This window comes from Solanum pennellii, chromosome 2 (assembly GCF_001406875.1).
Source record: "Solanum pennellii chromosome 2, SPENNV200".
Classification (NCBI taxonomy): domain Eukaryota; kingdom Viridiplantae; phylum Streptophyta; class Magnoliopsida; order Solanales; family Solanaceae; genus Solanum; species Solanum pennellii.
This window is the reverse complement of record NC_028638.1, coordinates 36972420-36998821: the sequence shown is the minus strand read 5'-3', so window position 1 is coordinate 36998821 and position 26402 is coordinate 36972420. Positions and strand designations below refer to the sequence as shown.

Here is a 26402-nt window from a genome sequence, read left to right as displayed (position 1 = left end):
ACCCAATGTCTTTTTACATTATTTTTTTTTGAACTCCAGAATAACCCGCAGTTGCTACAATTATACTGTCACAGTCTCTGTCATTTGGGTGAGCACTTCGTGCGGGGTAGACCCCCACTATGTAATAGCCTGCAAACCACACAGGAGATGTAAATCGCACTAGGCAAACCATATGCGACAAACTTGACTCAGAAGGCATCGAGGGGGATCCATCCTAGGTCATCCACGCGGATAACCACCCTCAAAACTAACTGAGTCATCCCCAAAGACTTCTATTTTACATTATTATAACAAACAAACCATAAACGTCATTTTATTATAACACAACAATAACATATCTCGCTTAGTAAATCAAATACACAAAGTTCCAAGTAAAACCAGTTAACATAATAACATGACTGGATAATCTTGAAATTTGTTAAACAAATACAAAATAAAAAACACACAAATTTAATAATTAATATCACATGAGTACCATAGTCTAGCTTATACTAATTTAGTTGTTATGCCACCAATATTGTGACTGGAGATAATCCACAACTTTCTTATCAACTTGGAATGCTTTAGCAAGTACATCTCCAGGATGTAGAATCTTGGTAAAAAGTTTGTTCTTCATATTAGAAGTCATTCAGCAGTGACAACTTTTGGATCTTTGCATACTTTTCCATTCATAAAAACTGGATCATATAAGGAATTATAATTGTAATTATAATTAGAACATATAATAAAACTAATTAATGTTACAATTATTATTGAAATAAACTGAACTAACTTGATAATTTACCAGTAGTTATAGTGTCATTAACTTGGATCAGATGCATGGCTTATTGAAGTTACCACACCCAATATGGCAATTATTAATACAAAGGACTTAAGAGCCATCATTAATTAGAAATTAACTCTTAATAAAATTGATTTATTATTGTTCTCTCTGTTTGTATGTGATTTATGATTTGATAAGAGAGGTATATTTCCATATTTATATACTTCCTCCGTTTCAAAAAGAATGTTCCTGATTCCTTTTTAATCTGTTTAAAAAAGAATGACATCTTTCCTTTTTTTGGTAACACTTTAATTTTAACTTTCCATGTGACATGTTTAAGACNGAGGTATATTTCCATATTTATATACTTCCTCCGTTTCAAAAAGAATGTTCCTGATTCCTTTTTAGTCTGTTTAAAAAAGAATGACATCTTTCCTTTTTTTGGTAACACTTTAATTTTAACTTTCCATGTGACATGTTTAAGACCACAAGATTAAAGAGCATTTGGTACATTTGACATAACTTTAATTTAGAACCACAAGATTAAGGGGCATTTGGTACATTTGACATAACTTTAATTTAGAACCACAAGATTAAAAAATCTTATTTCTTTTCTTAAACTCCGTTCCAAGTTAAACTAGGTCATTCTTTTTTAAAAGGAGAGAGTTTAAAAGATTATAGTTACCCTAATTAAACAAAGTGTGAATTAGCTTCTACATAATTACCAATTCATATATGGTAGTAGTAAAATTTTGAAGATTTCATGAGTTGGGAAGATGGGTCAACAACTATAAGGACTAATTAATCTTATAATTTTATGAGAAGATATAGAAACAGTTTATAACAACTAGATATAATTATTAATTAAAGACTAAATCATATTTGTGGAGGACTTATTATTAAAAATGGTATTATGAAAATGGATGTGGAAGAAAAAAGAAGTTGAGTATGATAGAAACTAATTTAATAATGAAAATAATAAGGAGATAATTAGTGCATGGCATGTTATGGCAATGGTTATTGGTTAATAATTAGTGCTTTCAAAATATTATGTATTTTGCTATCAATTAAGAATTTTTTTTATCATATATTGATAAAGATACACTAAGATATATGGATTTTTATATCAGATACACTAAAAAAGGAGAGAAGAGAGCGAAATGGGAAGGGATGCGAGATTTGCCTTGTATTTCAAATACATGTGAATCACATTAGATACACACTAGATACAGGTATCTCCATGTATCTGGTGTGATTCACATGTATCTAGGATATCAGATACATAGGAGAGTGGCAAGCGAGATGAGAGAGAAGTAAGAGAGGTGAGCGAGATTTTTTATATATCTCAAATATATACAAATCCATTTGGATATAATATATCAAGAACAAATTACACCTGATTTTATCCCCAAGTATTTCGAGATATTATATCTAAACGCATCAAAATTTAATAAGACACAAAATATTTACAGACTAAAATATATCTAAATAATTAACTTGTAAACTAGTGAGATTATTTAGGTATGCCTTCCCATTACAAAAGACTTTGAGAGCCACCACTAATTAGTTAATATTCGGTGTAAATTGTTTGTGTTCTTAAAATAAAAATGTTAAATTGATGGTACGAGAAGTTGTGTAGCAATGCTATTCTTTTGACGCACATGTGCTTATATATAAGTTGTGAGATTGTTATAGAGGCCTACGAGAAAAATATGTTAAGAATGTAATATTCTTAAATGAGCATTTTGCATTGCACGATTCAGATTTAATTAAAGTTCTAATACGAATATCAAGCACCTAACATAGAATACAAGAAGAAATTTGATATATAAATAAAGAGAAGTTTAAAATTGGTAAAAAAATATAATTCTTCCATGTATTATACTTTTTGATCATATGCATCTGATATCTCAAAGCATATATGTAGAAGTACTATTGAAAGTTCTACCTTTTCTAATTTCTAATTTTGACTTATTGTTTTCTTTGGTATTTTTCTTATAGCTAATTAATATTGACCATTTCCAATGACCTGGGGAGATTAATCAGTCTCTATAGTCGTTGAAGAAAAGTTGATCAGGATTTTGTTTTACCATAAACTAATCATGAAATTATGATTTTGTTTAATCATAAACTAGTCATGAAAGACTTGGTAATTAATTAAGAAGCTAAGCTATCTTAATTAATTCATTGTTTATTTTAAGGGGTTTAATAAAAAAAAGTATAAAACAACTACTCATGTTTTTTTCTTGAAAACCACCATTAATTTGATAATCTAAGCAGTTACAACTAATAGGAGCACCAGTTAGTTATAGTAGACAACAAAATTCCTATTCAAATAGAAGTGTAGAGCACATTAGCTAATGAAAAGTAATGAGCAAAGTTGAGAAGAATTTTCTCATAAAACTATAAGCTTTGTTTTGTTAGTTTCTATATGGAAGTTCAATGTTTAGTGTGTAGTTTCTCAGTAGTATAAGTTGATCTCCTCAAGAACCCAATATCGGATCACATATAGGAGAAAGCTAGCACAAATGGCTGCTGAGCCAACAACAACAACAGNTTATTAAAAATGGTATTATGAAAATGGATGTGGAAGAAAAAAGAAGTTGAGTATGATAGAAACTTTAATAATGAAAATAATAAGCAGATAATTAGTGCATGGCATGTTATGGCAATGGTTAGTGGTTAATAATTAGTGCTTTCAAAATATTATGTATTTTGCTATCAATTAAGAGTTTTTTTAATCATATATTGATAAAGATACACTCAGATATATGTATTTTTGTACCAGATACACTAAATAGGAGAGAAGAGAGCGAAATGGGAAGGGATGCGAAAGAGATTTGCCATGTATTTCAAATACATGTGAATCACATTAGATACACACTAGATACAGGTATCTCTATGTATCTGGTGTGATACGCATGTATCTAGTATATCAGATACATAGGAGAGTGGCAAGCGAGATGAGAGAGAAGTAAGAGAGGTGAGCGAGATTTTTTATATATCTCAGATTCATACAAATTCACTTGGATATAATATATCAAGAACAAATTACACCTGATTTTGTCCCTAAGTATTCCAAGATATTGTATCTGAACGCATCAAAATTTGATAAGACACGAAATATTTACAGACTAAAATATATCTAAATAATTAACTTATAAACTAGTGAGATTATTTAGGTATGCCTTCCCAGTACAAAAGACTTGACCACTAATTAGTTAATATTCGGTGTAAATTGTTTGTGTTCTTAAAATAAAAATGTTAAATTGATGGTACGAGAAGTTGTGTAGCAATGCTATTCTTTTGTCGCACATGTGCTTATAAATAAGTCGTGAGATTGTTATATTCTTAATTAGAGGCCTATGAGAAAAATCTGTTAAGAATGTAATTCTTAAATGAGCATTTTGCATTGCACGATTCAAATTTAATTAAAGTTCTAATACGAATATCAAGCACCTGGCATATAAAACAAGAAGAAATTTGATATATAAATAAAGAGAAGTTTAAAATTGGTAAAAAAAATATAATTCTTCCATGTACTATTGAAAGTTCTACCTTTTCTAATTTTCAAATTTCTAATTTTGACTTATTGTTTTCTTTGGTATTTTTCTTATAGCTAATTAATATTGACCATTTCCAATGACCTGGGGAGATTAATCAGTCTCTATAGTCATTGAAGAAAAGTTGATCAGGATTTTGTTTTACCATAAACTAATCATGAAATTATGATTTTGTTTTATCATAAACTAATCATGAAATACTTGGTAATTAATTAAGAAGCTAAGCTATCTTAATTAATTCATTGTTTATTTTAAGGGGTTTAATAACAAGAGTATAAAACAACTACTCATGTTTGTTTCTTGAAAACCACCATTAATTTGATATTCTAAGCAGTTACAACTAATAGGAGCACCAGTTAGGGCCCGTTTGGATGGACTTAATAAAAGCAACTTTAAAAAAGTACTTTTGAAAGTGCTGAAACTTATTTTTAAAATAAGCAGTTATGCGTTTGGAGAAAAGTGCTGAAATTAAAAAAAAGTTGTTGATGTGTTTGGCAAATAAGTGCTGATAAACAGCTTTTTAAATCAAAATGTCTGAAATACCCTTAAAAGCTGTTAACATAATAAAAGTTAATTAATTTATATTTTACAGCCATAAATAATTATATTTTACTATCATTCACATATTTCTTTCTCATTACAAATTATTTATAAGAGGAATATAAATTTTTATTTTTCAACATATTATCGGCATCAATCGAGAGAAAAGGAAGAAAGTTAATAAAAAAATAATCGAAAAAATTTATTTCAAGGTTTATCTTCAGTTCAAGTTGGAAGAACAGGAAGAAGTTCAGCAGCTATGCCAAACATGAAAAGGAAAAATGGAAGAAAGAGGTGTTAGGGTTATGTGGGTAATTTGGAGATTGTATAAAAATATTAAGGGCAAAAAGGTAAAAATGTGGTCAACTTAAAACAGCTTATAAGCTAAAATAAAAAAGCACCACTACCCCAGCTTTTAACTTTTGGCTTAAAATAAGTTTTTTTTAACTTAAAATAAGTTATTTTGAGTATTGCCAAACAGCTAAATAAGTCAAAAATCAGCTTTTAAGTCAGTTTGACCAGCGTTTAAGCTGAGCCAAACAGGCTCTTAGTTATAGTAGAGAACAAAATTCCTATTCAAATTGAAGTGTAGAGCACATTAGCTAATGAAAAGTAATGAGCAAAGTTGAGAAGAATTTTCTCATAAAACTATAAGCTTTGATTTGTTAGTTTCTATATGGAAGTTCAATGTTTAGTGTGTAGTTTCTCAGTAGTATAAGTTGATCTCCTCAAGAACCCAATATCGGATCACATATAGGAGAAAGCTAGCACAAATGGCTGCTGAGCCAACAACAACAACAGTCCGAACCCACAAGTGTGAAATAAATGCATCAAAGACTATTGCATCCCACAACCAAAACCAGAAAATGGAGAAAGAGAATCCGAGTGCAGCACCCACCGTTACTTGGCTGGTTGTGTGAAATTGTTGTGAAACCCGTAGCCAGGACTGCACAAACAAAAATTTATTGCTACAACAGTTGAAACAAACCAAGGTTTTGTGCAGATAATCGATTGAAAATAGGTACAACCCCAACTGCTGCTCTGCAAGCATAGGAAAGTAATTTGACAAAAAACAACTAAATGAAGGTCCGGTGACAAGTGGTAACTTACAAAGTAGGAGCCAAGTGCAAAGATGAGTGCGCTAATTACTGCAGTGATGCCGTTGAACCCAAAACATTCTACCACTGTGTCAAACAAAAAGAAAAAGACTTATTAGAGGTTGGATATGGAGAGTTTTAAATGCCATAGCTGCACAGGGAAACTCAATAAACAAGAAAAAGGAAACTTGAAGAGTCATACGAGAAGCACGCCACGTGTGTCCTTTCTAGTAATCTTATGCATCAAATGAGGCAAAATCAATTTAATATGAATCTATGCCAGTCAGACAATTTGTGAAGACGGACGCTTGTAGCAGACAGGTTATTCAAGAACACAAGTTATCATATGACATAACAATAACTTTAATTAGAAGAGCTGCTCATACAAGCACAATATTATCTCCTAAAATTAAAGTGTGTGCAACACAATCACATTAGAATTATCACACAAACAGAAGAAAGAGTGCAAATTCAGCAAGACATACAACCTTTTTATGCCAGGTTAGGAATTAGAATATGCAGGGTTAATAACTTAATTGATTGCTTAAGGTCTAATAGGAAGCTCTGATAGAGAATACAGAATAGAGAGCTGAAAAAGAACCCAGCAAACCCAAGGAAGATAAGGAACACATCCTAGGAGACCAAAGATGGAAAGATTATGCAGAACAAGGTGATAACAAATTTATCTAAAAAGAATTGACAAGGTAACATCAAAAATCCAAATGAACCCATTTAATAGTTTTATCTTTAATGCATGATGTCCTCTTTAGATCATAATCGAAGGGACAAGGGCATTTAACTCTTCTCACGTAAATGCATATTGACAGATTTAGAGTTTAAAGGATTAAGAATATCTAAATCGGTTATTTTATCCATCTGGGCAATTAATAGCTAAGAAAATTACTTGAGACAATACAGAACGTCACTGTATAAAAGATTGACTGCGCATGAGAAGATGGCATTCCAGGATCCGATCTTATCGTAGAAACAGGTCGCTCTTGGTTTAGTATTCTCTTCAATACAGTTGAGAGGGCAGAATTCAGAACGGAACCAGAAGCAGCCCAAAGAGCTTCCGCATCATGTCTCCAAAGAAAGATTATACCAAAAAGTGCAGCCACCAGCCACTTACTCTGCATTATAGTAACTAAGAAATTAGAAATCTTTACGAGATTTTTCTCCAAAGCCAAAACTTTGAGCAGAAATTGAGAGATGGAAACAACCAGTTCCATTCTTGCAAAGAAATTAGATCAAGTAAAGTTACCAAAAAGCAATCCAAAATTTTTCAGTCAAGCAAGCAGGTCAGTAGCAACAATCTGATCATGGTGATGAAATGTATCCTAATTTATAGTGTGATGTCAAAACGCATGATGATTCAAACGATAGTAAATTTAGGAGTCTCCAGGTAAGTTGCATTAGATCATTGAAAATAAAACTCAGGTCTTTATGGAAGGTATTCTTTCATTTAGCAAAAATAGAGGGTAAGAGAATATAGATGGCACCAAAGGTGACCTGAAAATTACCAGATTAAATTAGCATAAGAAAGGTGAGCTACTAAGACCAAAAGCCAACCTAACACTAAAACTGATAAACCAGCTGCAGTTTACTTCCAAGGATGAAGACAGAAACAAATTGAAGATTCTTAATATCCTGTTATTTGCAACAAGCAATACATTCCAAAATTGTCAATTTCACTTGTTCTGGAAAACTGGAACTTAATACCTAACTCATCTTAAAGAATCAGGGGTTAGCAATAAAATGAACAACAGTACGGCAGCAAATGTAGGACTATCAGATTAGTTTGGAAGGTCATCCAAAATTATAGACTCCAGGATGGTACAGGACAATACCGAGGTTAACATGCTTAAGACTAAAAGGTCTTTTATATTGAAGAACTCCAAGATAGTAAAGTGAAACACATAGCAAGTATGCTTCATAATATCTTTCCGTATATTTGTGGTATGTGGCCATTATAGCCTCAAATCTTAGCATTGCCGTAGCCTACTACTAGCAATTTCAGCTTGAGCTTCGGTGATAAGCAGAAAAGGCCAAATAAGTTGACAATTTACTTAAGTCACACTTCAACTCTTTTATAAGTCTAATCAACAGCATCCTTTAGCAAATTAGCCTTGTATTAGAAACATTTAATTCAAAAATTATGAGCTTCAAAGGATTTGTAAAACTTCAAGGGTGCTTGTTCAAGTCTGACACAAAAACAAGGAATGAAAATTTAGGAGTCCTTCTAGCAAAGAACCCCAATCAAGGGCGTGACCTAGTAGTGAATGAAGTGGTTAGGAATCATGATATTTCAGGTTAAAACAAAAACACTAAGATTCTTCTCAACTATCCTAACCTTTGTAGACAAAGCTACTCGAATACCAAAGTCATAAAAAATAAAAACCTCACTTATTATTTTTTTTATGACAAGGGAACAGCAGCAGCTACCCTTTGGCTGCAGTAGGGTAAAACATGCTCCTATGTAATAACTCGCAAACCCCTTCCTTTGTTGGCAAGGGGTTTCGAACTTGAGACCTCCAAACCCAAACCGCTGAACCACTCCGAAGGGTATTGTGGTTCACTTATTTATTAAGCAGGGAGGATGAGCATTAACAAATAAAGAAACTAACTGTACAAGGAAGTTGAACGAACCAAGCTATTGAAAGTGGCGTTAAGTCCAGCAGAAGCAGAACTTGAGGACCCATCAACGAAAGCTTCTTCTTTTTCTAAACTGACACCCATCACCTCATCTTCTGCAGCGGCTCGAACTCTAGCAATAGTTAATGGAAATGATTTATGTCTTGTATACAGAGAAAAAGAAGCGAACTTCCGACGGAAATCCAATTTGGAATTGAAAAATTTTGGAAAACGAAGAAAGGGGGAAATAACAAGAGCAGTTGCAGTAGACATTGTTGGAATTTTTCTCCAATTGAAACTTAAAGCCCCACAGGCAGAAATGTAACAGGGACGACGAATAGAATATACAAGATTTTGAGAATTTTTAAGGTTGCTATATACTTATTTGAACTCAATAATAACAAGTGGCAATCGTTACTTCCTCAAATATATGGAAACCATTTTTGTTAGATGTGGTGGATTTATATTTTTGTTCATACCTTAGTATCCACTAATTTTAATTTTATATTATGAAATCGAAATCTTTAGTTAAGAGAAAGAGAACCTTATTTCACATTCGGTGAATAAATAAATGTTTGATAAAAAGTTTAACCTTGTCATGTTAATAGTCTATATGGGTAGATATTGTACAAGTCAATCTACTCTATAGTGATTAATGAAAATAGAAACTATATTTTCTATAATTTTACAATATTATTTCTTATTTTTAATATCTGAGGCCGTGTTAACATATGTCCAGATCAATCTAGTGTATTCTTTTATGACGATGATATGTGGCATTTCTTGAGTCAATCAGCAACCCAGAAATATCAAAAGAAAAAAAAATAGGTATGTCAACTTTGCTGAGCAATGTACACAAGTGATATTGAACTTTCGACAGTGTTTGTCCCATCGTGAAGGTTTACCCGTGGAACAAACGAGGTCAAAAGTTCAAAATCAATCATTTACAAGGTCATTGGGGAGTAATTTCCTGCCAATAACCCCTTCTAGAATTGTTATCAAACACTTCCAGAATCCTGAGTACTTTCTCACTATACTATAAAGAATTAGTTTTTCTCAAGAACCCAGTATCGGAAAACATATAGGAGAAAGCTAACACAAATGGCTACAGTGCCAAGAACAACAAGAATCTGAATCCACAAGTGGGATATAAATGCATCAAGGACTATTGCATCCCACAACCAAAACCAGAAAATGGAGAAAGAGAATCCCAGTGCAGCACCTACGGCTACTTGACTGGTAGTATGGAGTTGTTGTGAAACCCGTAGCCATGACTGCACAAACACAACGAAAAAGCAGATCAATGTATGGTTACAACAGTCACAACTAAACTAAGGTCTTGTGAAGAAAACCAGTTGAAATAAAGGTAGAAACCATAATGCTGACAAGCGAGGCTTGCCCAAGGGGTTGAGCGTCCCTCATCAACCGGTAGGTTGAGGGTTTGAGTCGCACTAGATAGTAAGTGGGAACACTACTGATCCTCCTAGAAGGTGGGGGTGGAAAATAAACCAAACTGCTATTCTGCAAGCTGTCTACTTACCAAGTAGGAGCCAATTGCAAAGATAAGTGCACTAATGACTGCAGTGACTCCATTTAACCCGAAATATTCTACCACTGTATCAAAACAAAAGAAAAAGATAGTATTAGACGTTGGTATGAAGAGTTTTTGATGGAATAGCTGCACATGAAAATTCAAGAAGAGAGAAAAGGAAAATTGAAATGTCAAACAAGACACAAACTCCCTGTCTTTTCTAGTTATTTATTCATCAATAGACACCACATGGCTATAAGGTGAATTTGATGCATAATCAATTGAATCTACCAACCAGCGTACTTGTGCAGATGCGTATTTGTTGCAGACAGGTTATTCAAGCACGCAAGTTACCATAGGACATCATGACAACATTAATTTAAGAGCTACTTGTACAGGCACAATAGGCGTGCTAAAGCACCGTTTTTAATGTCATTAAGAGACCACAAAGTTTAGCTATGTGCAATACAATCACATACAACTATCACATAAGGCAAAGCGAGAGTGCATATGCAGCATAACATATCACTTCTCTAGACCTGAGTAGGGATTAAAATCTGCTGGGTTAAAATTTACGGACAACCCAGAAATGTTAGCAATTTACTCACATAATCATTAACCCAAACTGTTCTTTGTCATATATTTTCTATCCATATCAAGCATTTAGGTCAGCTGTCGAAATGACTTTTCTTTGGCTAGTGCATTTCCTACACTCTTTACAACAACAGTTTATTACTACAGAACTTTGGGCATGTACATAGATTGATAACAGATACAGCAGAATTTGACTGCACTTTGTTGTAGCTTAGCTCTTTGGACTTGAGTACTGGTAAGTATTGCAAGAAAATTATCGAATTTACTAGAGATTTTTTCTAGAGGTCCATGATGGTTGAACAACTCTCAGTTACATCTAGCTGCTGCCCTAAGACCTTGGTATGACAATCCATAACGGTGCATGAGTGCCTCTCTAGAAGCCATTCACATCCTATTATATCCATGATCAGAGGAGAGCAGTTTTACAGATCATCTAACTGATTGCTTAAAACCTTGTAGGAAGTTCTAAATCTAGAAGAGAATAAGCAATAGTCCGGTGAAAAAACTCACAGCAATTGAAGAAACGGAACATATAGTAAGAGAAGAAAGAGACTAAAGATAGATAGCATAAGTATAACAAACTAATGAAAAATAACAACAAATAGAGGGACAAGGTAACAACAAAAATCCTCATGAACCTATTTTGTAAGTTTATCTGCAATGCATGCAGGCCTCTTTCGATATCAAAAGGATAAGGCCAGTTTGGTTAATGAATATTCACTCTTAAGCAAATGCACAAGGATGGATAGTTATCTAAACCAAGCATATTTTCTTCATCTGATTGACTGAGAATATTACTTGAGACAATACAGAACATCACTGTATAGAAAATTGACTGTGCATGAGTAGATGGCATTCCCGGGTCTGATCTTATAGCAGAAACAGGTCGCTCCTGGTTTAGTATTCTCTTCAATACGGTTGAGAGCCCAGCATTCAGAATAGAACCAGAAGCTGCCCAAAGTGCTTCTGTGTCATGCCTCCAAAGGAAGATTATAACAAAAACTGCAGCCACCAGCCACTTACTCTGCATTTGAGGTAATTAAGAATTTAGATATCTTCACATGATTCGTTCCAACGCCCAAATTTTAATCAGAAGATATGGATATAACCAGTTACATCCTTGCGGAAAAATTAAGATCAAGTCATGACCATAAAGAATTTAAAAATTATCAGGACAAGCAAACACGTTCACTGCACCAATCTGATCTATCTGAGGAAATGTATTGTTAATTTATAGTGCAATGCCAAAAGCATGATGATTCAAATGATAGACTTGAATCTGAAAGTCTCTGTACTAGAGCCTTTTAATTTTGAGAAGTAAAAGTCTCTGGATGAGTTACACAACATCGTTACAGAAAAAATCAGATCATTATGGAAAGTATTCTTTAATTAACCACAGAGTTCCAGAATTTATATATTTTTTGGTTCCATCCAGGGTACCTGCATTGGAGCAAGTGGTGAAGCTAGAAATTTTGCTAATGGTGTTCAAAACTTTAGTATATATCTCTAAAAAGCTGTTTTAACCAATATACACAAACTTATTTTCTATATGCACAATATAGTTTTTCAACAAAAAGTGTGCCACTTATTAGAGCCCAATAATCCAACTTCCCATTACCATCTTAACGGTAGCACGAAAAAAATGTGAGCTTTTTAGGACCAAAACCAACCCAACACCAAAACTGGTAATCCAGTTGCAGTCTACTCCGCTCCTTAGGGCAGGGGTGGAGCCAGCCTTCTGTTAGGGGTTCATAAAGATGTATATTAGATTTTCAAAATTTGATAAAATTTCATGGGCAAGCAAATAAACTTGCAAAATCTATGGTAGGACTTCAATTACACAATGAAAATTCAGGGGACCTGGCTAAGAACATAGTGAAAATGCCAAGAATTCACCTCCTACAGTAAAGGTCAAATCTTTCCTTCTTCTCTTTCATTTTTTCTTTTTCAAAAACTAATCAACATGTAAGCACAAAAGAAATCAAGAAACAGTACAATAAGTTAAAAATGAATGGTGAAAATTAACGAACCAACCAACCAGGCGATTGAGAGTGGCGTTGAATCGAGCAGAAGCAGAAGTTGAGAAGTCATGAATGAGAGCTTGTTGTTCAAAAGCTCCAAGTTTTACAGCAACATCTCCATTTCTGAGTAAATCCGCCATATTCCGAGATAAGGAAGAAAAATTTCACCTCAATCGAAAATGGTTTGGGTTTTTTCGAAAGGGCACTTGAGGTACACATTTTTAGTTCAACCCAAAGCCCCACACCCACAAATGTTTTTAAAAAATGGAATGTAATTTTTGTTGGATGTGGAAGATTTCCATTTTCTTCTTTTTTTTTCTCTCAAACATGGTATCCGAAGATCATATTGGAGCTCGATTTAAATTTGAACAGGGCTCCTTCGGGAGTGACCCTTTCAATCGGGCTAGTTATAACATGATCCGTACATATATTTAGTTGTGTATATGAGATTGAATTGGTTGAGGTTTTCAAATATCAATCAAATTGGATTTTTAATCATAAATAAATCAAACTAATTAAATTCAGGTTTATCAATTTTGAATTTTTCGATAAAGTATTCATATAAATATATAATTAAGTAATTTTTTATGATTTTTTAAATCTTATCAAAATATAATTATCTAAGATATTAATTTAAAGAAAATAACACAAACAATGATATAAGTGACCGTACTAAAATATTCAATAAAAGTAAATAATGAATTTGCATGAAACAAATATTACAAAGTCATAATGAAAAATAATTATAATTTAAAATATTAAATCATGTTAAAATAAGTCTAATAAGCATTAATTACATGACTAAACAATTTTAAAAAACTAAAATTAGGTTATAAATATATTTTATTTGTCTAAAAGAAAGAAAAATATTCAGCATCATTGTCATTCTTAGTATTAAATTAATTTTTTTGTGCTAACATTAATATTGATTTGATTTTTTGAGTTTAATTAGACTTACTAAAATTTATTGAATATAAATTTTATCGAACCATTCAAAAATTCTACGAAGATAAAAACAACGAAAATGTACAATAAATATTTGTAAATTAACTCAAATTAAATATTTTTATGTATAAAAAAAATTTTAAAAATTATATATGATGTTATTTGGTCTCAGATTGACTATTTAATATTAAATCAAACAAATTCAGATATAATTAATTTTTTAAATACCAAATTAAATCAAATCAAGTCATTAATCAGATTTTTTTTTCTCAATTTTGAATCGGCTTGCGTTTTCGATATGATTTTATTTACCTCCACATACTTCCATCCAACTTTAGCAAAATTCACTAGATATTTTTATTGAAGAAGGTGTCACTTGAACAATGTGGCATATATGTAATCAAGATAACTAGTTAGTTAAGAGTTAGTTAAGAGTTAGTTATAGTTGTTATATGTATTAGTTATTGTATATATACACTGATGTAAATAGGCATGTATTACACATTCATATACTAATACAACTCTGTTCTGGATTCTTCTTCGTCTGCATCTTCATCTCTTCTTCTTCCTCTCTACTTCTTCTTCTTCATGCTGTTTCTATTCTGATTTACTGCACATGGTATCAGAGCAATCGCAGTAGTTAGGATCAAAATTGTTTAAACACAGTCTGAAACAATTGAAGCAACAATGGCAGCTGTTGATAATGAATTACCAGAAAAACTGAGTCATAATCACCCATTGTTCTTGAACAACATCGATAATTCAGGTGTTATGTTAGTCTCGATTCAGCTATCTGGATCTGAGAACTTTTCGGTGTGGAGCAGAGCTATGAGAATAGCCATTTTGGGAAGAAATAAGCTAGGATTCATTGATGGATCTTGCAAGAAGGAAGCATATGGAGAAAACTTGAAGAATTTGTGGGAACGATGTAATGCCATTGTTCTGTCTTGGATAATGAACTGTGTATCAAAAGAATTACTTAGTGGGATTGTTTACTCAACAAATGCAGCAGAAGTGTGGAAAGAATTGAGTGAAAGGTATGATAAAGTAGATGGAAGTCGAATTTATCAATTACACAAAGAAATTGCAACTATCAGTCAAGGTATGAGTACAATTTCAGTGTATTTTTCTAGATTGAGAGAACTATGGGTAGAGTATGATAGTTTGGTTCCTATAGCTAGTTGTGGTTGTCCTGGTTCAAGAGATCTCAGTGTGTTTATGCATAATCAAAAATTGCTGCAGTTTCTCATGGGTCTTAATGAGTCATATGATCAAGCAAGAGGCCAGATTCTTATGATGATGCCTCTTCCTTCTCTTAACAAGGCATATTCCATGTTGATTGAGAGAGAGAGAGTCAGTGTAGGATTACACAATCTGTTAGTAGTGAACAAGTAGAATCGCATGCAATGTTTACTGCTCGAAGTCAATCTATACCTAAACATAAAAATCCTAATGTTCCTAGCCATGATTCAAGTGTGTATTGTGACTATTGTAATAGAACAGGACATACTCGAGCTGTTGTTTTCAGCTTCATGGATATCCTCCTGGTCTTGAAAGAAGGAAGAAAGGATCATCATATGGGAGAGGGAGAAATCATAATGATAAAAGACAACTTCATACAGCTCATAATGCTATCAGTAATGATCAAGAAGAGTTTAGTTCTAATAGAGAAGAAAGTTCAAGCAACAATTCTTATAGTCAAAGCTGCAATGGAAGAGTAAATCATAATGACTATAATAGAGGATTGAGTGTCATTCAGGATCAATACAATCAGATTCTACAAATGCTTGGGCATACAAATGCTAAGGGAGGAACAGAAGGATCAGGCTCACAGTCTAACAGTGCTGCAAATGCAAATATAGTCCAAGATTATGCATCTTCAACAGGTAATGATATTGCACTTATAGTTGGGGATAAACAACAGGGGTGGATCATAGATTCAGGTGCTACTAATCATATGACATCTTTGCCTACTGTACTTGATTACCAACAGCAAGTTTTATCAGATAAGCCTAGAAGAGTGTATTTGCCAAATGGAGATAATGTGAAGGTTACTCATACAGGATCTTGTCATCTGACTTCACAAGACAAAATAGAAAATGTTCTGTTAATTCCTGATTTCAAGTATAATCTGTTGTCAGTCTCAAAGCTTACAAGAGATCTAAACTGTGTTGTCTCCTTCTTTCCTGACTTTGTTATATTTCAGGACCTCTACAATGGGCAGGTGAGGGGGATTGGTAGAGAAAGTGCAGGTCTCTATCATTTACCTATTCACAAGGTCAGTAGAGGCAAACATGAGCAGTGTTTCACAGCAGAAGAGAATAAAGAAACACAAACACAAAGTCTTCCATCCATACCTCCATCTATATCGGATTCAAGAATTCTACTATGGCATCAAAGGCTAGGCCACACCTCATCTAGTGTCTTAACACAAGTACTTCACTTTCCTGTCACTCAGTGTTCCAAGGAAGTACACACTTGTACAATTTGTCCACTAGCTAAACAACATAGACTACCATTTGTTCATAGTACTTCAATGTCTACTCAGGCTTTCCATCTGTTACATATTGATGTATGGGGGCCATTTAATACTGCTACATATGATGGGAATAGATTCTTTGTAACAATTGTTGATGACTGTACAAGAATGTTATGGCTCTTTCTAATCAAGTTGAAAAGTGATGTTTGTGTTGTGCTACAAAACTTCTTTGTGCTAGTTCAAACACAGTTTCAGTCCAAAGTTCAGATCATTAGAACTGATAATGGTTCAGAATTTGTAAATGCTGAGTGTAACAAGCTTTTTGTCAGTAGAGGGATTGTTCACCAAAGAACTTGTATACATACTCCTCAGCAGAATGGCATAGCTGAAAGAAAACATAAACATATCTTGGAGATAGCTAGAGCAATAAAGTTTCAAGGTCACATTCCAATCAAATTTTGGGGGCATTGTATACTGAGTGCTGCATATATTATAAATAGGCTTCCTACACCAGTGTTACAAGGTAAATCACCTTATGAAATGTTCCACAAGAAACAACCTTCACTTCAACATTTAAGAGTATTAGGTTGCTTGTGTTTTGCCAAGAATATGTATATTCAGGATAAGTTTCAACCAAGAAGTGTAGCTGCTGTTCATATGGGTTATAGTGAAAATACAAAAGGATATATACTTTATGATCTGAAGAACAAGTATTTCTTTCTTAGCAGAGATGTCTTGTTCAGAGAATCAACATTTCCTTTTGCAATACCAACCTCTACAGCTTGGCAACTATTTCCTACTACTTTCTCATCAGATATTGCTTCTGATCCTACACAGTTACCTCTAACTGAGGTTGACACTGGTACATCCACAGTAGATGGTTCCATTCCTGAACAAAGAATGTCCACAAGAAGTAGTAGAGCTCCTTTATGGATGAAAGATTATGTAGCTGCTGCAAGTCTCAAGTCTGATAATAAGCCAACATACTCTATTGACAAATATGTTGCCTATGATCATCTACATACATCATATCAGACATTCTTATCTAATTTTGGTAATGATATTGAATTATCAACATTTGAGGAAGCATGTTCTGATCAGAGATGGGTGGATGCTATGAAATCTGAAATTTCAGCCTTGGATGCTAACAACACTTGGACTGTTGTTCCATTACCACCAGGCAAGAAGGATATTGGGTGCAAATGGGTGTTTAAAATCAAGTATTTAGACTCAGGAGAAGTAGATAGATTTAAAGCTCGATTAGTTGCAAAAGGTTTCAATCAAAGAGAAGGAATTGATTATCAAGAAACCTTCTCTCCAGTAGTTAAGATGGATACTATCAGAAGTGTATTAGCACTTGCTGCTACTGAGAAATGGCATGTTCATCAAATGGATGTTTCAAATGCATTTCTGCAAGGTGATCTGTTAGAAGAAGTTTACATGGCTCTTCCTCAAGGCTTTCAACCTCCCAAGGATTTTAATGTGCAGGGGGAGAAACCAGTATGTAAGCTCATTAAATCCTTATATGGTTTGAAACAGGCACCTAGACAGTGGAATGTAAAGCTTACTGAGGCACTACTCAATCTTGGCTTTGTACAAAGTCATCTAGATTACTCACTGTTTATAAAAAGGATTGACAAATCTTTGGTGGTAATCTTAGTATATGTAGATGATATGATGATTACTGGAAATGATCTGAGTTTGATAAAGGATACAAAAGGAACATTGCTGAATACTTTCAAGATGAAAGATTTAGGAGATCTAAGGTACTTCCTTGGGATTGAATTTGCCAGATCACAAGAAGGCATTGTGATGCATCAAAGAAAATATGCCTTAGAAATAATTTCTGAAGTAGGACTTGGTGCTGCCAAGCCAGTTTCTACACCACTGGATCCATATGTTAGATTAACAACTAAGGAATATGATGATATGAATGGAAAAGGAGAAGAAGACAAGCTACTGGAAGATGCAACTATATACAGAAGACTAGTAGGCAAGTTATTGTATCTTAATGTTACAAGACCAGATATTGCATTTGCTACTCAAACACTGAGTCAATTTCTTCATCAACCAAAGCAATCTCATTTTAATGCTGCACTCAGAATTGTGAGATACATAAAGAGTCAAGCAGGACAAGGAGTATTGTTATCTAGCAAAAGCTCCAAACAGTTAAAGGTTTATTGTGATGCAGATTGGGGAGCTTGTTTACACACAAGAAGGTCAGTTTCAGGCTTTATGGTAAAGATGGGAGAATCAATGATCTCTTGGAAATCAAAGAAACAGGCCACAGTATCTAGAAGCTCAGCTGAAGCTGAGTATAGAAGTATGGCCAGTTCAATAGCTGAGATTACATGGATAGTTAAGCTGTTTAAAGAACTTGGAGCTAAGATTCAAACTCCAGTCAGTGTTTACAGTGACAGTAAGTCAGCAATACAAATTGCTGCCAATCCAGTTTTACATGAAAGAACAAAACATATTGAGTTGGATTGTCATTTCATACGTGAGAAAATTCAACAAGGATTAGTTTGAAACAAAGTATCTACATACAAAGGAACTGGAAGCTGATATGTTAACTAAAGGTTTAGGAAAATCTCAACATGAATATTTGTTATCCAAGTTTGGTGTAATGAACTTGTTCATACCTCCAAACTTGAGGGCGATTATTGAAGAAGGTGTCACTTGAACAATGTGGCATATATGTAATCAAGATAACTAGTTAGTTAAGAGTTAGTTAAGAGTTAGTTATAGTTGTTATATGTATTAGTTATTGTATATATACACTGATGTAAATAGGCATGTATTACACATTCATATACTAATACAACTCTGTTCTGGATTCTTCTTCGTCTGCATCTTCATCTCTTCTTCTTCCTCTCTACTTCTTCTTCTTCATGCTGTTTCTATTCTGATTTACTGCACATGGTATCAGAGCAATCGCAGTAGTTAGGATCAAAATTGTTTAAACACAGTCTGAAACAATTGAAGCAACAATGGCAGCTGTTGATAATGAATTACCAGAAAAACTGAGTCATAATCACCCATTGTTTTTGAACAACATCGATAATTCAGGTTTTATGTTAGTCTCGATTCAGCTATCTGGATCTGAGAACTTTTCGGTGTGGAGCAGAGCTATGAGAATAGCCATTTTGGGAAGAAATAAGCTAGGATTCATTGATGGATCTTGCAAGAAGGAAGCATATGGAGAAAACTTGAAGAATTTGTGGGAACGATGTAATGCCATTGTTCTGTCTTGGATAATGAACTGTGTATCAAAAGAATTACTTAGTGGGATTGTTTACTCAACAAATGCAGCAGAAGTGTGGAAAGAATTGAGTGAAAGGTATGATAAAGTAGATGGAAGTCGAATTTATCAATTACACAAAGAAATTGCAACTATCAGTCAAGGTATGAGTACAATTTCAGTGTATTTTTCTAGATTGAGAGAACTATGGGTAGAGTATGATAGTTTGGTTCCTATAGCTAGTTGTGGTTGTCCTGGTTCAAGAGATCTCAGTGTGTTTATGCATAATCAAAAATTGCTGCAGTTTCTCATGGGTCTTAATGAGTCATATGATCAAGCAAGAGGCCAGATTCTTATGATGATGCCTCTTCCTTCTCTTAACAAGGCATATTCCATGTTGATTGAGAGAGAGAGAGTCAGTGTAGGATTACACAATCTGTTAGTAGTGAACAAGTAGAATCGCATGCAATGTTTACTGCTCGAAGTCAATCTATACCTAAACATAAAAATCCTAATGTTCCTAGCCATGATTCAAGTGTGTATTGTGACTATTGTAATAGAACAGGACATACTCGAGCTGTTGTTTTCAGCTTCATGGATATCCTCCTGGTCTTGAAAGAAGGAAGAAAGGATCATCATATGGGAGAGGGAGAAATCATAATGATAAAAGACAACTTCATACAGCTCATAATGCTATCAGTAATGATCAAGAAGAGTTTAGTTCTAATAGAGAAGAAAGTTCAAGCAACAATTCTTATAGTCAAAGCTGCAATGGAAGAGTAAATCATAATGACTATAATAGAGGATTGAGTGTCATTCAGGATCAATACAATCAGATTCTACAAATGCTTGGGCATACAAATGCTAAGGGAGGAACAGAAGGATCAGGCTCACAGTCTAACAGTGCTGCAAATGCAAATATAGTCCAAGATTATGCATCTTCAACAGGTAATGATATTGCACTTATAGTTGGGGATAAACAACAGGGGTGGATCATAGATTCAGGTGCTACTAATCATATGACATCTTTGCCTACTGTACTTGATTACCAACAGCAAGTTTTATCAGATAAGCCTAGAAGAGTGTATTTGCCAAATGGAGATAATGTGAAGGTTACTCATACAGGATCTTGTCATCTGACTTCACAAGACAAAATAGAAAATGTTCTGTTAATTCCTGATTTCAAGTATAATCTGTTGTCAGTCTCAAAGCTTACAAGAGATCTAAACTGTGTTGTCTCCTTCTTTCCTGACTTTGTTATATTTCAGGACCTCTACAATGGGCAGGTGAGGGGGATTGGTAGAGAAAGTGCAGGTCTCTATCATTTACCTATTCACAAGGTCAGTAGAGGCAAACATGAGCAGTGTTTCACAGCAGAAGAGAATAAAGAAACACAAACACAAAGTCTTCCATCCATACCTCCATCTATATCGGATTCAAGAATTCTACTATGGCATCAAAGGCTAGGCCACACCTCATCTAGTGTCTTAACACAAGTACTTCACTTTCCTGTCACTCAGTGTTCCAAGGAAGTACACACTTGTACAATTTGTCCACTAGCTAAACAACATAGACTACCATTTGTTCATAGTACTTCAATGTCTACTCAGGCTTTCCATCTGTTACATATTGATGTATGGGGGCCATTTAATACTGCTACATATGATGGGAATAGATTCTTTGTAACAATTGTTGATGACTGTACAAGAATGTTATGGCTCTTTCTAATCAAGTTGAAAAGTGATGTTTGTGTTGTGCTACAAAACTTCTTTGTGCTAGTTCAAACACAGTTTCAGTCCAAAGTTCAGATCATTAGAACTGATAATGGTTCAGAATTTGTAAATGCTGAGTGTAACAAGCTTTTTGTCAGTAGAGGGATTGTTCACCAAAGAACTTGTATACATACTCCTCAGCAGAATGGCATAGCTGAAAGAAAACATAAACATATCTTGGAGATAGCTAGAGCAATAAAGTTTCAAGGTCACATTCCAATCAAATTTTGGGGGCATTGTATACTGAGTGCTGCATATATTATAAATAGGCTTCCTACACCAGTGTTACAAGGTAAATCACCTTATGAAATGTTCCACAAGAAACAACCTTCACTTCAACATTTAAGAGTATTAGGTTGCTTGTGTTTTGCCAAGAATATGTATATTCAGGATAAGTTTCAACCAAGAAGTGTAGCTGCTGTTCATATGGGTTATAGTGAAAATACAAAAGGATATATACTTTATGATCTGAAGAACAAGTATTTCTTTCTTAGCAGAGATGTCTTGTTCAGAGAATCAACATTTCCTTTTGCAATACCAACCTCTACAGCTTGGCAACTATTTCCTACTACTTTCTCATCAGATATTGCTTCTGATCCTACACAGTTACCTCTAACTGAGGTTGACACTGGTACATCCACAGTAGATGGTTCCATTCCTGAACAAAGAATGTCCACAAGAAGTAGTAGAGCTCCTTTATGGATGAAAGATTATGTAGCTGCTGCAAGTCTCAAGTCTGATAATAAGCCAACATACTCTATTGACAAATATGTTGCCTATGATCATCTACATACATCATATCAGACATTCTTATCTAATTTTGGTAATGATATTGAATTATCAACATTTGAGGAAGCATGTTCTGATCAGAGATGGGTGGATGCTATGAAATCTGAAATTTCAGCCTTGGATGCTAACAACACTTGGACTGTTGTTCCATTACCACCAGGCAAGAAGGATATTGGGTGCAAATGGGTGTTTAAAATCAAGTATTTAGACTCAGGAGAAGTAGATAGATTTAAAGCTCGATTAGTTGCAAAAGGTTTCAATCAAAGAGAAGGAATTGATTATCAAGAAACCTTCTCTCCAGTAGTTAAGATGGATACTATCAGAAGTGTATTAGCACTTGCTGCTACTGAGAAATGGCATGTTCATCAAATGGATGTTTCAAATGCATTTCTGCAAGGTGATCTGTTAGAAGAAGTTTACATGGCTCTTCCTCAAGGCTTTCAACCTCCCAAGGATTTTAATGTGCAGGGGGAGAAACCAGTATGTAAGCTCATTAAATCCTTATATGGTTTGAAACAGGCACCTAGACAGTGGAATGTAAAGCTTACTGAGGCACTACTCAATCTTGGCTTTGTGCAAAGTCATCTAGATTACTCACTGTTTATAAAAAGGATTGACAAATCTTTGGTGGTAATCTTAGTATATGTAGATGATATGATGATTACTGGAAATGATCTGAGTTTGATAAAGGATACAAAAGGAACATTGCTGAATACTTTCAAGATGAAAGATTTAGGAGATCTAAGGTACTTCCTTGGGATTGAATTTGCCAGATCACAAGAAGGCATTGTGATGCATCAAAGAAAATATGCCTTAGAAATAATTTCTGAAGTAGGACTTGGTGCTGCCAAGCCAGTTTCTACACCACTGGATCCATATGTTAGATTAACAACTAAGGAATATGATGATATGAATGGAAAAGGAGAAGAAGACAAGCTACTGGAAGATGCAACTATATACAGAAGACTAGTAGGCAAGTTATTGTATCTTAATGTTACAAGACCAGATATTGCATTTGCTACTCAAACACTGAGTCAATTTCTTCATCAACCAAAGCAATCTCATTTTAATGCTGCACTCAGAATTGTGAGATACATAAAGAGTCAAGCAGGACAAGGAGTATTGTTATCTAGCAAAAGCTCCAAACAGTTAAAGGTTTATCGTGATGCAGATTGGGGAGCTTGTTTACACACAAGAAGGTCAGTTTCAGGCTTTATGGTAAAGATGGGAGAATCAATGATCTCTTGGAAATCAAAGAAACAGGCCACAGTATCTAGAAGCTCAGCTGAAGCTGAGTATAGAAGTATGGCCAGTTCAATAGCTGAGATCACATGGATAGTTAAGCTGTTTAAAGAACTTGGAGCTAAGATTCAAACTCCAGTCAGTGTTTACAGTGACAGTAAGTCAGCAATACAAATTGCTGCCAATCCAGTTTTACATGAAAGAACAAAACATATTGAGTTGGATTGTCATTTCATACGTGAGAAAATTCAACAAGGATTAGTTTGAAACAAAGTATCTACATACAAAGGAACTGGAAGCTGATATGTTAACTAAAGGTTTAGGAAAATCTCAACATGAATATTTGTTATCCAAGTTTGGTGTAATGAACTTGTTCATACCTCCAAACTTGAGGGCGAGTATTGAAGAAGGTGTCACTTGAACAATGTGGCATATATGTAATCAAGATAACTAGTTAGTTAAGAGTTAGTTAAGAGTTAGTTATAGTTGTTATATGTATTAGTTATTGTATATATACACTGATGTAAATAGGCATGTATTACACATTCATATACTAATACAACTCTGTTCTGGATTCTTCTTCGTCTGCATCTTCATCTCTTCTTCTTCCTCTCTACTTCTTCTTCTTCTTCATGTTGTTTCTATTCTGATTTACTGCACAATTTTTATACTTTAAAATTTGATGAATCAAAAGGAAAATGAATGATGATCAATGAGACAAGATGCATCCTACTATTTTATGGTAGTGTATAGAAGCGCACCCAAATTTTGAGTGTACCACAATCTTCAAGTATGTTAATTGAAGGCAAAATGATTTGTATTATTTTTTATTTTATTTTTTGTTGAGAGAAATTGTGGAATAGCCATGAATATTATTGTTTGAGGAATATGTATGTCTTTAGTTTGGATTATTAATTTACAAATATTCCTTTACATTTTCGATTAATTGTTTGATTGCACAATTAATCGTCGATTTTATCTATTATCTGTTTTATATCCCTAAAAAAGATATGAATAGATTTGAGAAAGTGTTATAAAAATGTGATCTAACTTTCTAGTAGCAAAGTAAGAATATGTGATTATAATATGAATATGCCTAGTCGTCGCATTTTATTAAATATATTAACGGCCCGTTTGGCCATAGATTTTCCAAATAATATTTGGAAATTTTTTGGCAAATAGGGTTTGTTCATACACTTTATCATTATTTGATAAATATTTTTAGGAAATATCCCAAATTTCCAAATACTAGTTTTTTTTAGTACTTGGCTCAAATATCATTATTTGGGGTCTTTAAAAATTGAAATTTTACCCCAAACTTTTATCTTCTACAAAAACACCCTCTATAGTTGTTGCTTGCGTTGTATTATATAATTTTTTTATATTAGCACCAAAGTAGTGATGAAATATTCAGTGAATGTTGAATGATGATATGGTTATTGATGAAAATGATGAACAGTCGACTAAGGATAACAAAGTCATGTGATTTGTCTACTTCATGATGTATGGAATGATGCTTGTTGCACTCGCTCCAAATTTTCACATTTCTCTAGTGTCATGGAAACTATTATTTATTGTGGTAACGAAGATTCAATTGAATTGTAATAAAAATTTATGGTTAGTTTTGATAGTTTTTAAAACTTATGGGTATAAATCATTTTTTTCTAAAAAAGTAAAATATATTTCCTAAATATTATGACAAAACACATGGTGAAATTTCACCCAAAATTGATGCAAATATGAAATATTGGACCTCTTACTTTGACTTCCCATTGGAGTAGTCTTCATTCATTTTGAGAATTGAAATATCATGTTTATCACAAAATAAGCTAACTTCATCCATCATAGAATCTCATTCATCCTCTCTCATCATTTGCAATCATTTTTTTTGAAAGGTCAAGCAATCTCACAGTATTAAAGATATCTTGATCTTTCTTTTATAAAACTTTATTCAACTCATTCGTCAATAACAACACCTTAAACATCAAGTGCAATATAAAGACAAATTCAAATTCATGACTCTTGCTCAAAAAAATTGTATGGACAACCACGTTTCATATCCTTAAGCACGTTAACAATTGAAGAAAAAAAATCAGAAAATTTTCCAAGGTTTTAAAATGAGACCCCCAACGAGTATCACCCGATCGTTGGAGTCCATGTTCTTGATTCAAACCTTGCCCTGTATGAACTTCTTCGAATTCAAGCAACTCTTCCAACTTATTTTCTTGATGTTATCGAAGTGAATCTCTGCGTTTAAATGAAGTTCCAATAGTAATTAGAATATTCGAGAACATAAAAAAAAATTATGCACATCCAAATTCTTTTTAGAAAGACCTACAAGTGTCAATTGCAATTGGTGAGCAAAATAGTGAATAGAATATGCAGATAACGTGTCTTGTAAAATCAAAGACTTGAGACCATTTATTTCTCCTTGCATATTACTAGCCTCATCACAACCTTGACCACGTATTTTGGATGTACATAGTGAGTGATCCAAAAGGAGAGAATAAATTATCTTTTTTAATGATTAAGAAGATGTATCATTTACGTGGACAATACCCAAGTATCACCATTCCACTTTTGTTGAAATATCTCAAAATTAGAGCAATACGCTCTCCCTATGAGAGACATCATTTGATTCATCAACTAATATTCCAAAATAATCATCGTCCAAGTCTTCAATGTTAGCTTTAGTTGTTTCTTTAGCACAAGCCTCTACAATATCTTTTTTGGATTGTCGAACAAATCATCATATCATTTTGTGGAGCATTACCTTATATTACGCTTCCCACATCAAAACTTCTATCCCCATACCATTTAAAAAGTTCAAGAAAAGCACCCATATAATCCGAACCTTCACCTTCATCATGTCCACGAAATGGAAATCCCAATGTTCAAGAGAAATCTTGCTACATCAATTGAGGCATTTAAATGCATCCAATAATCACTTCTTGCCTTTTTACTTTACTTGTCAAAAGAAGATTGGATCGATTGTCGTTGCTTTATCAAATCTTACATCCTATTGAAACATTTATGATGGATACTATTTACCTTACCAACAAGTTTTTAAAATCAAGCATATTATTCGCATTTGAAAGTGGAAAAGAAATTGTATGTCTTTGAACTTCCGGAACAACTTGTGAACTCACAAATGATTGATTAGAGCTTAGCTTTGTAACTAGACGAAAAATTTG

General features: G+C 33.7%; 3 protein-coding genes across 4 annotated transcripts; all 3 read right to left on the bottom strand.

The window, feature by feature from the left end:
• Window positions 1-3131: 3131 nt before the first annotated feature.
• On the bottom strand, window positions 3132-9041 carry LOC107008992 (lipid phosphate phosphatase epsilon 2, chloroplastic-like). Of its 2 annotated transcripts, none has more exons than XM_015208228.2 (5): window positions 8610-9041; window positions 6868-7093; window positions 5977-6050; window positions 5668-5812; window positions 3132-3319 (listed from the first exon to the last, which is right to left on the bottom strand). In XM_015208228.2, exons 1-5 carry the CDS (start codon window positions 8865-8867, stop codon window positions 3225-3227), a joined length of 798 nt encoding a protein of 265 aa, XP_015063714.1. In that variant the 5' UTR covers window positions 8868-9041; the 3' UTR covers window positions 3132-3224. The 2 variants fall into 2 exon arrangements, with proteins under 2 accessions (XP_015063714.1, XP_015063713.1); XM_015208227.2 differs by having other exon boundaries at window positions 3132-3242; window positions 5591-5812; window positions 8610-9039.
• A 360-nt stretch (window positions 9042-9401) lies between these two features.
• On the bottom strand, window positions 9402-13000 carry LOC107009344 (lipid phosphate phosphatase epsilon 2, chloroplastic-like). Its single transcript, XM_015208660.2, has 4 exons — window positions 12758-13000; window positions 11518-11743; window positions 10135-10208; window positions 9402-9868 (listed from the first exon to the last, which is right to left on the bottom strand). The coding sequence occupies exons 1-4, from the start codon at window positions 12878-12880 to the stop codon at window positions 9641-9643; spliced, it is 651 nt and encodes a 216-aa protein (XP_015064146.1). The 5' UTR covers window positions 12881-13000; the 3' UTR covers window positions 9402-9640.
• A 12161-nt stretch (window positions 13001-25161) lies between these two features.
• On the bottom strand, window positions 25162-25954 carry LOC107009972 (the record flags this gene model as incomplete). The annotated part of the gene is made up of 2 exons (XM_015209267.2): window positions 25162-25436; window positions 25820-25954. Coding segments are annotated over 2 exons (309 nt in total), but the record flags the coding sequence as incomplete, so codon positions are not given.
• Between the last annotated feature and the right edge of the window lie 448 nt (window positions 25955-26402).

Coding starts and splice junctions, on each gene's coding strand:
- LOC107008992 (XM_015208228.2), bottom strand. CDS start 8,867: ATGTCTACTGCAACTGCTCTTGTTATTTCCCCCTTTCTTCGTTTTCCA. Junction 7,094..8,609: donor ACGCCACTTTCAATAGCTTG/GTTCGTTCAACT, acceptor ACTATAATGCAG/AGTAAGTGGCTGGTGGCTGC. Junction 6,051..6,867: donor GACGTTCTGTATTGTCTCAA/GTAATTTTCTTA, acceptor TGTTTGACACAG/TGGTAGAATGTTTTGGGTTC.
- LOC107009344 (XM_015208660.2), bottom strand. CDS start 12,880: ATGGCGGATTTACTCAGAAATGGAGATGTTGCTGTAAAACTTGGAGCT. Junction 11,744..12,757: donor ACGCCACTCTCAATCGCCTG/GTTGGTTGGTTC, acceptor CCTCAAATGCAG/AGTAAGTGGCTGGTGGCTGC. Junction 10,209..11,517: donor GATGTTCTGTATTGTCTCAA/GTAATATTCTCA, acceptor GTTTTGATACAG/TGGTAGAATATTTCGGGTTA.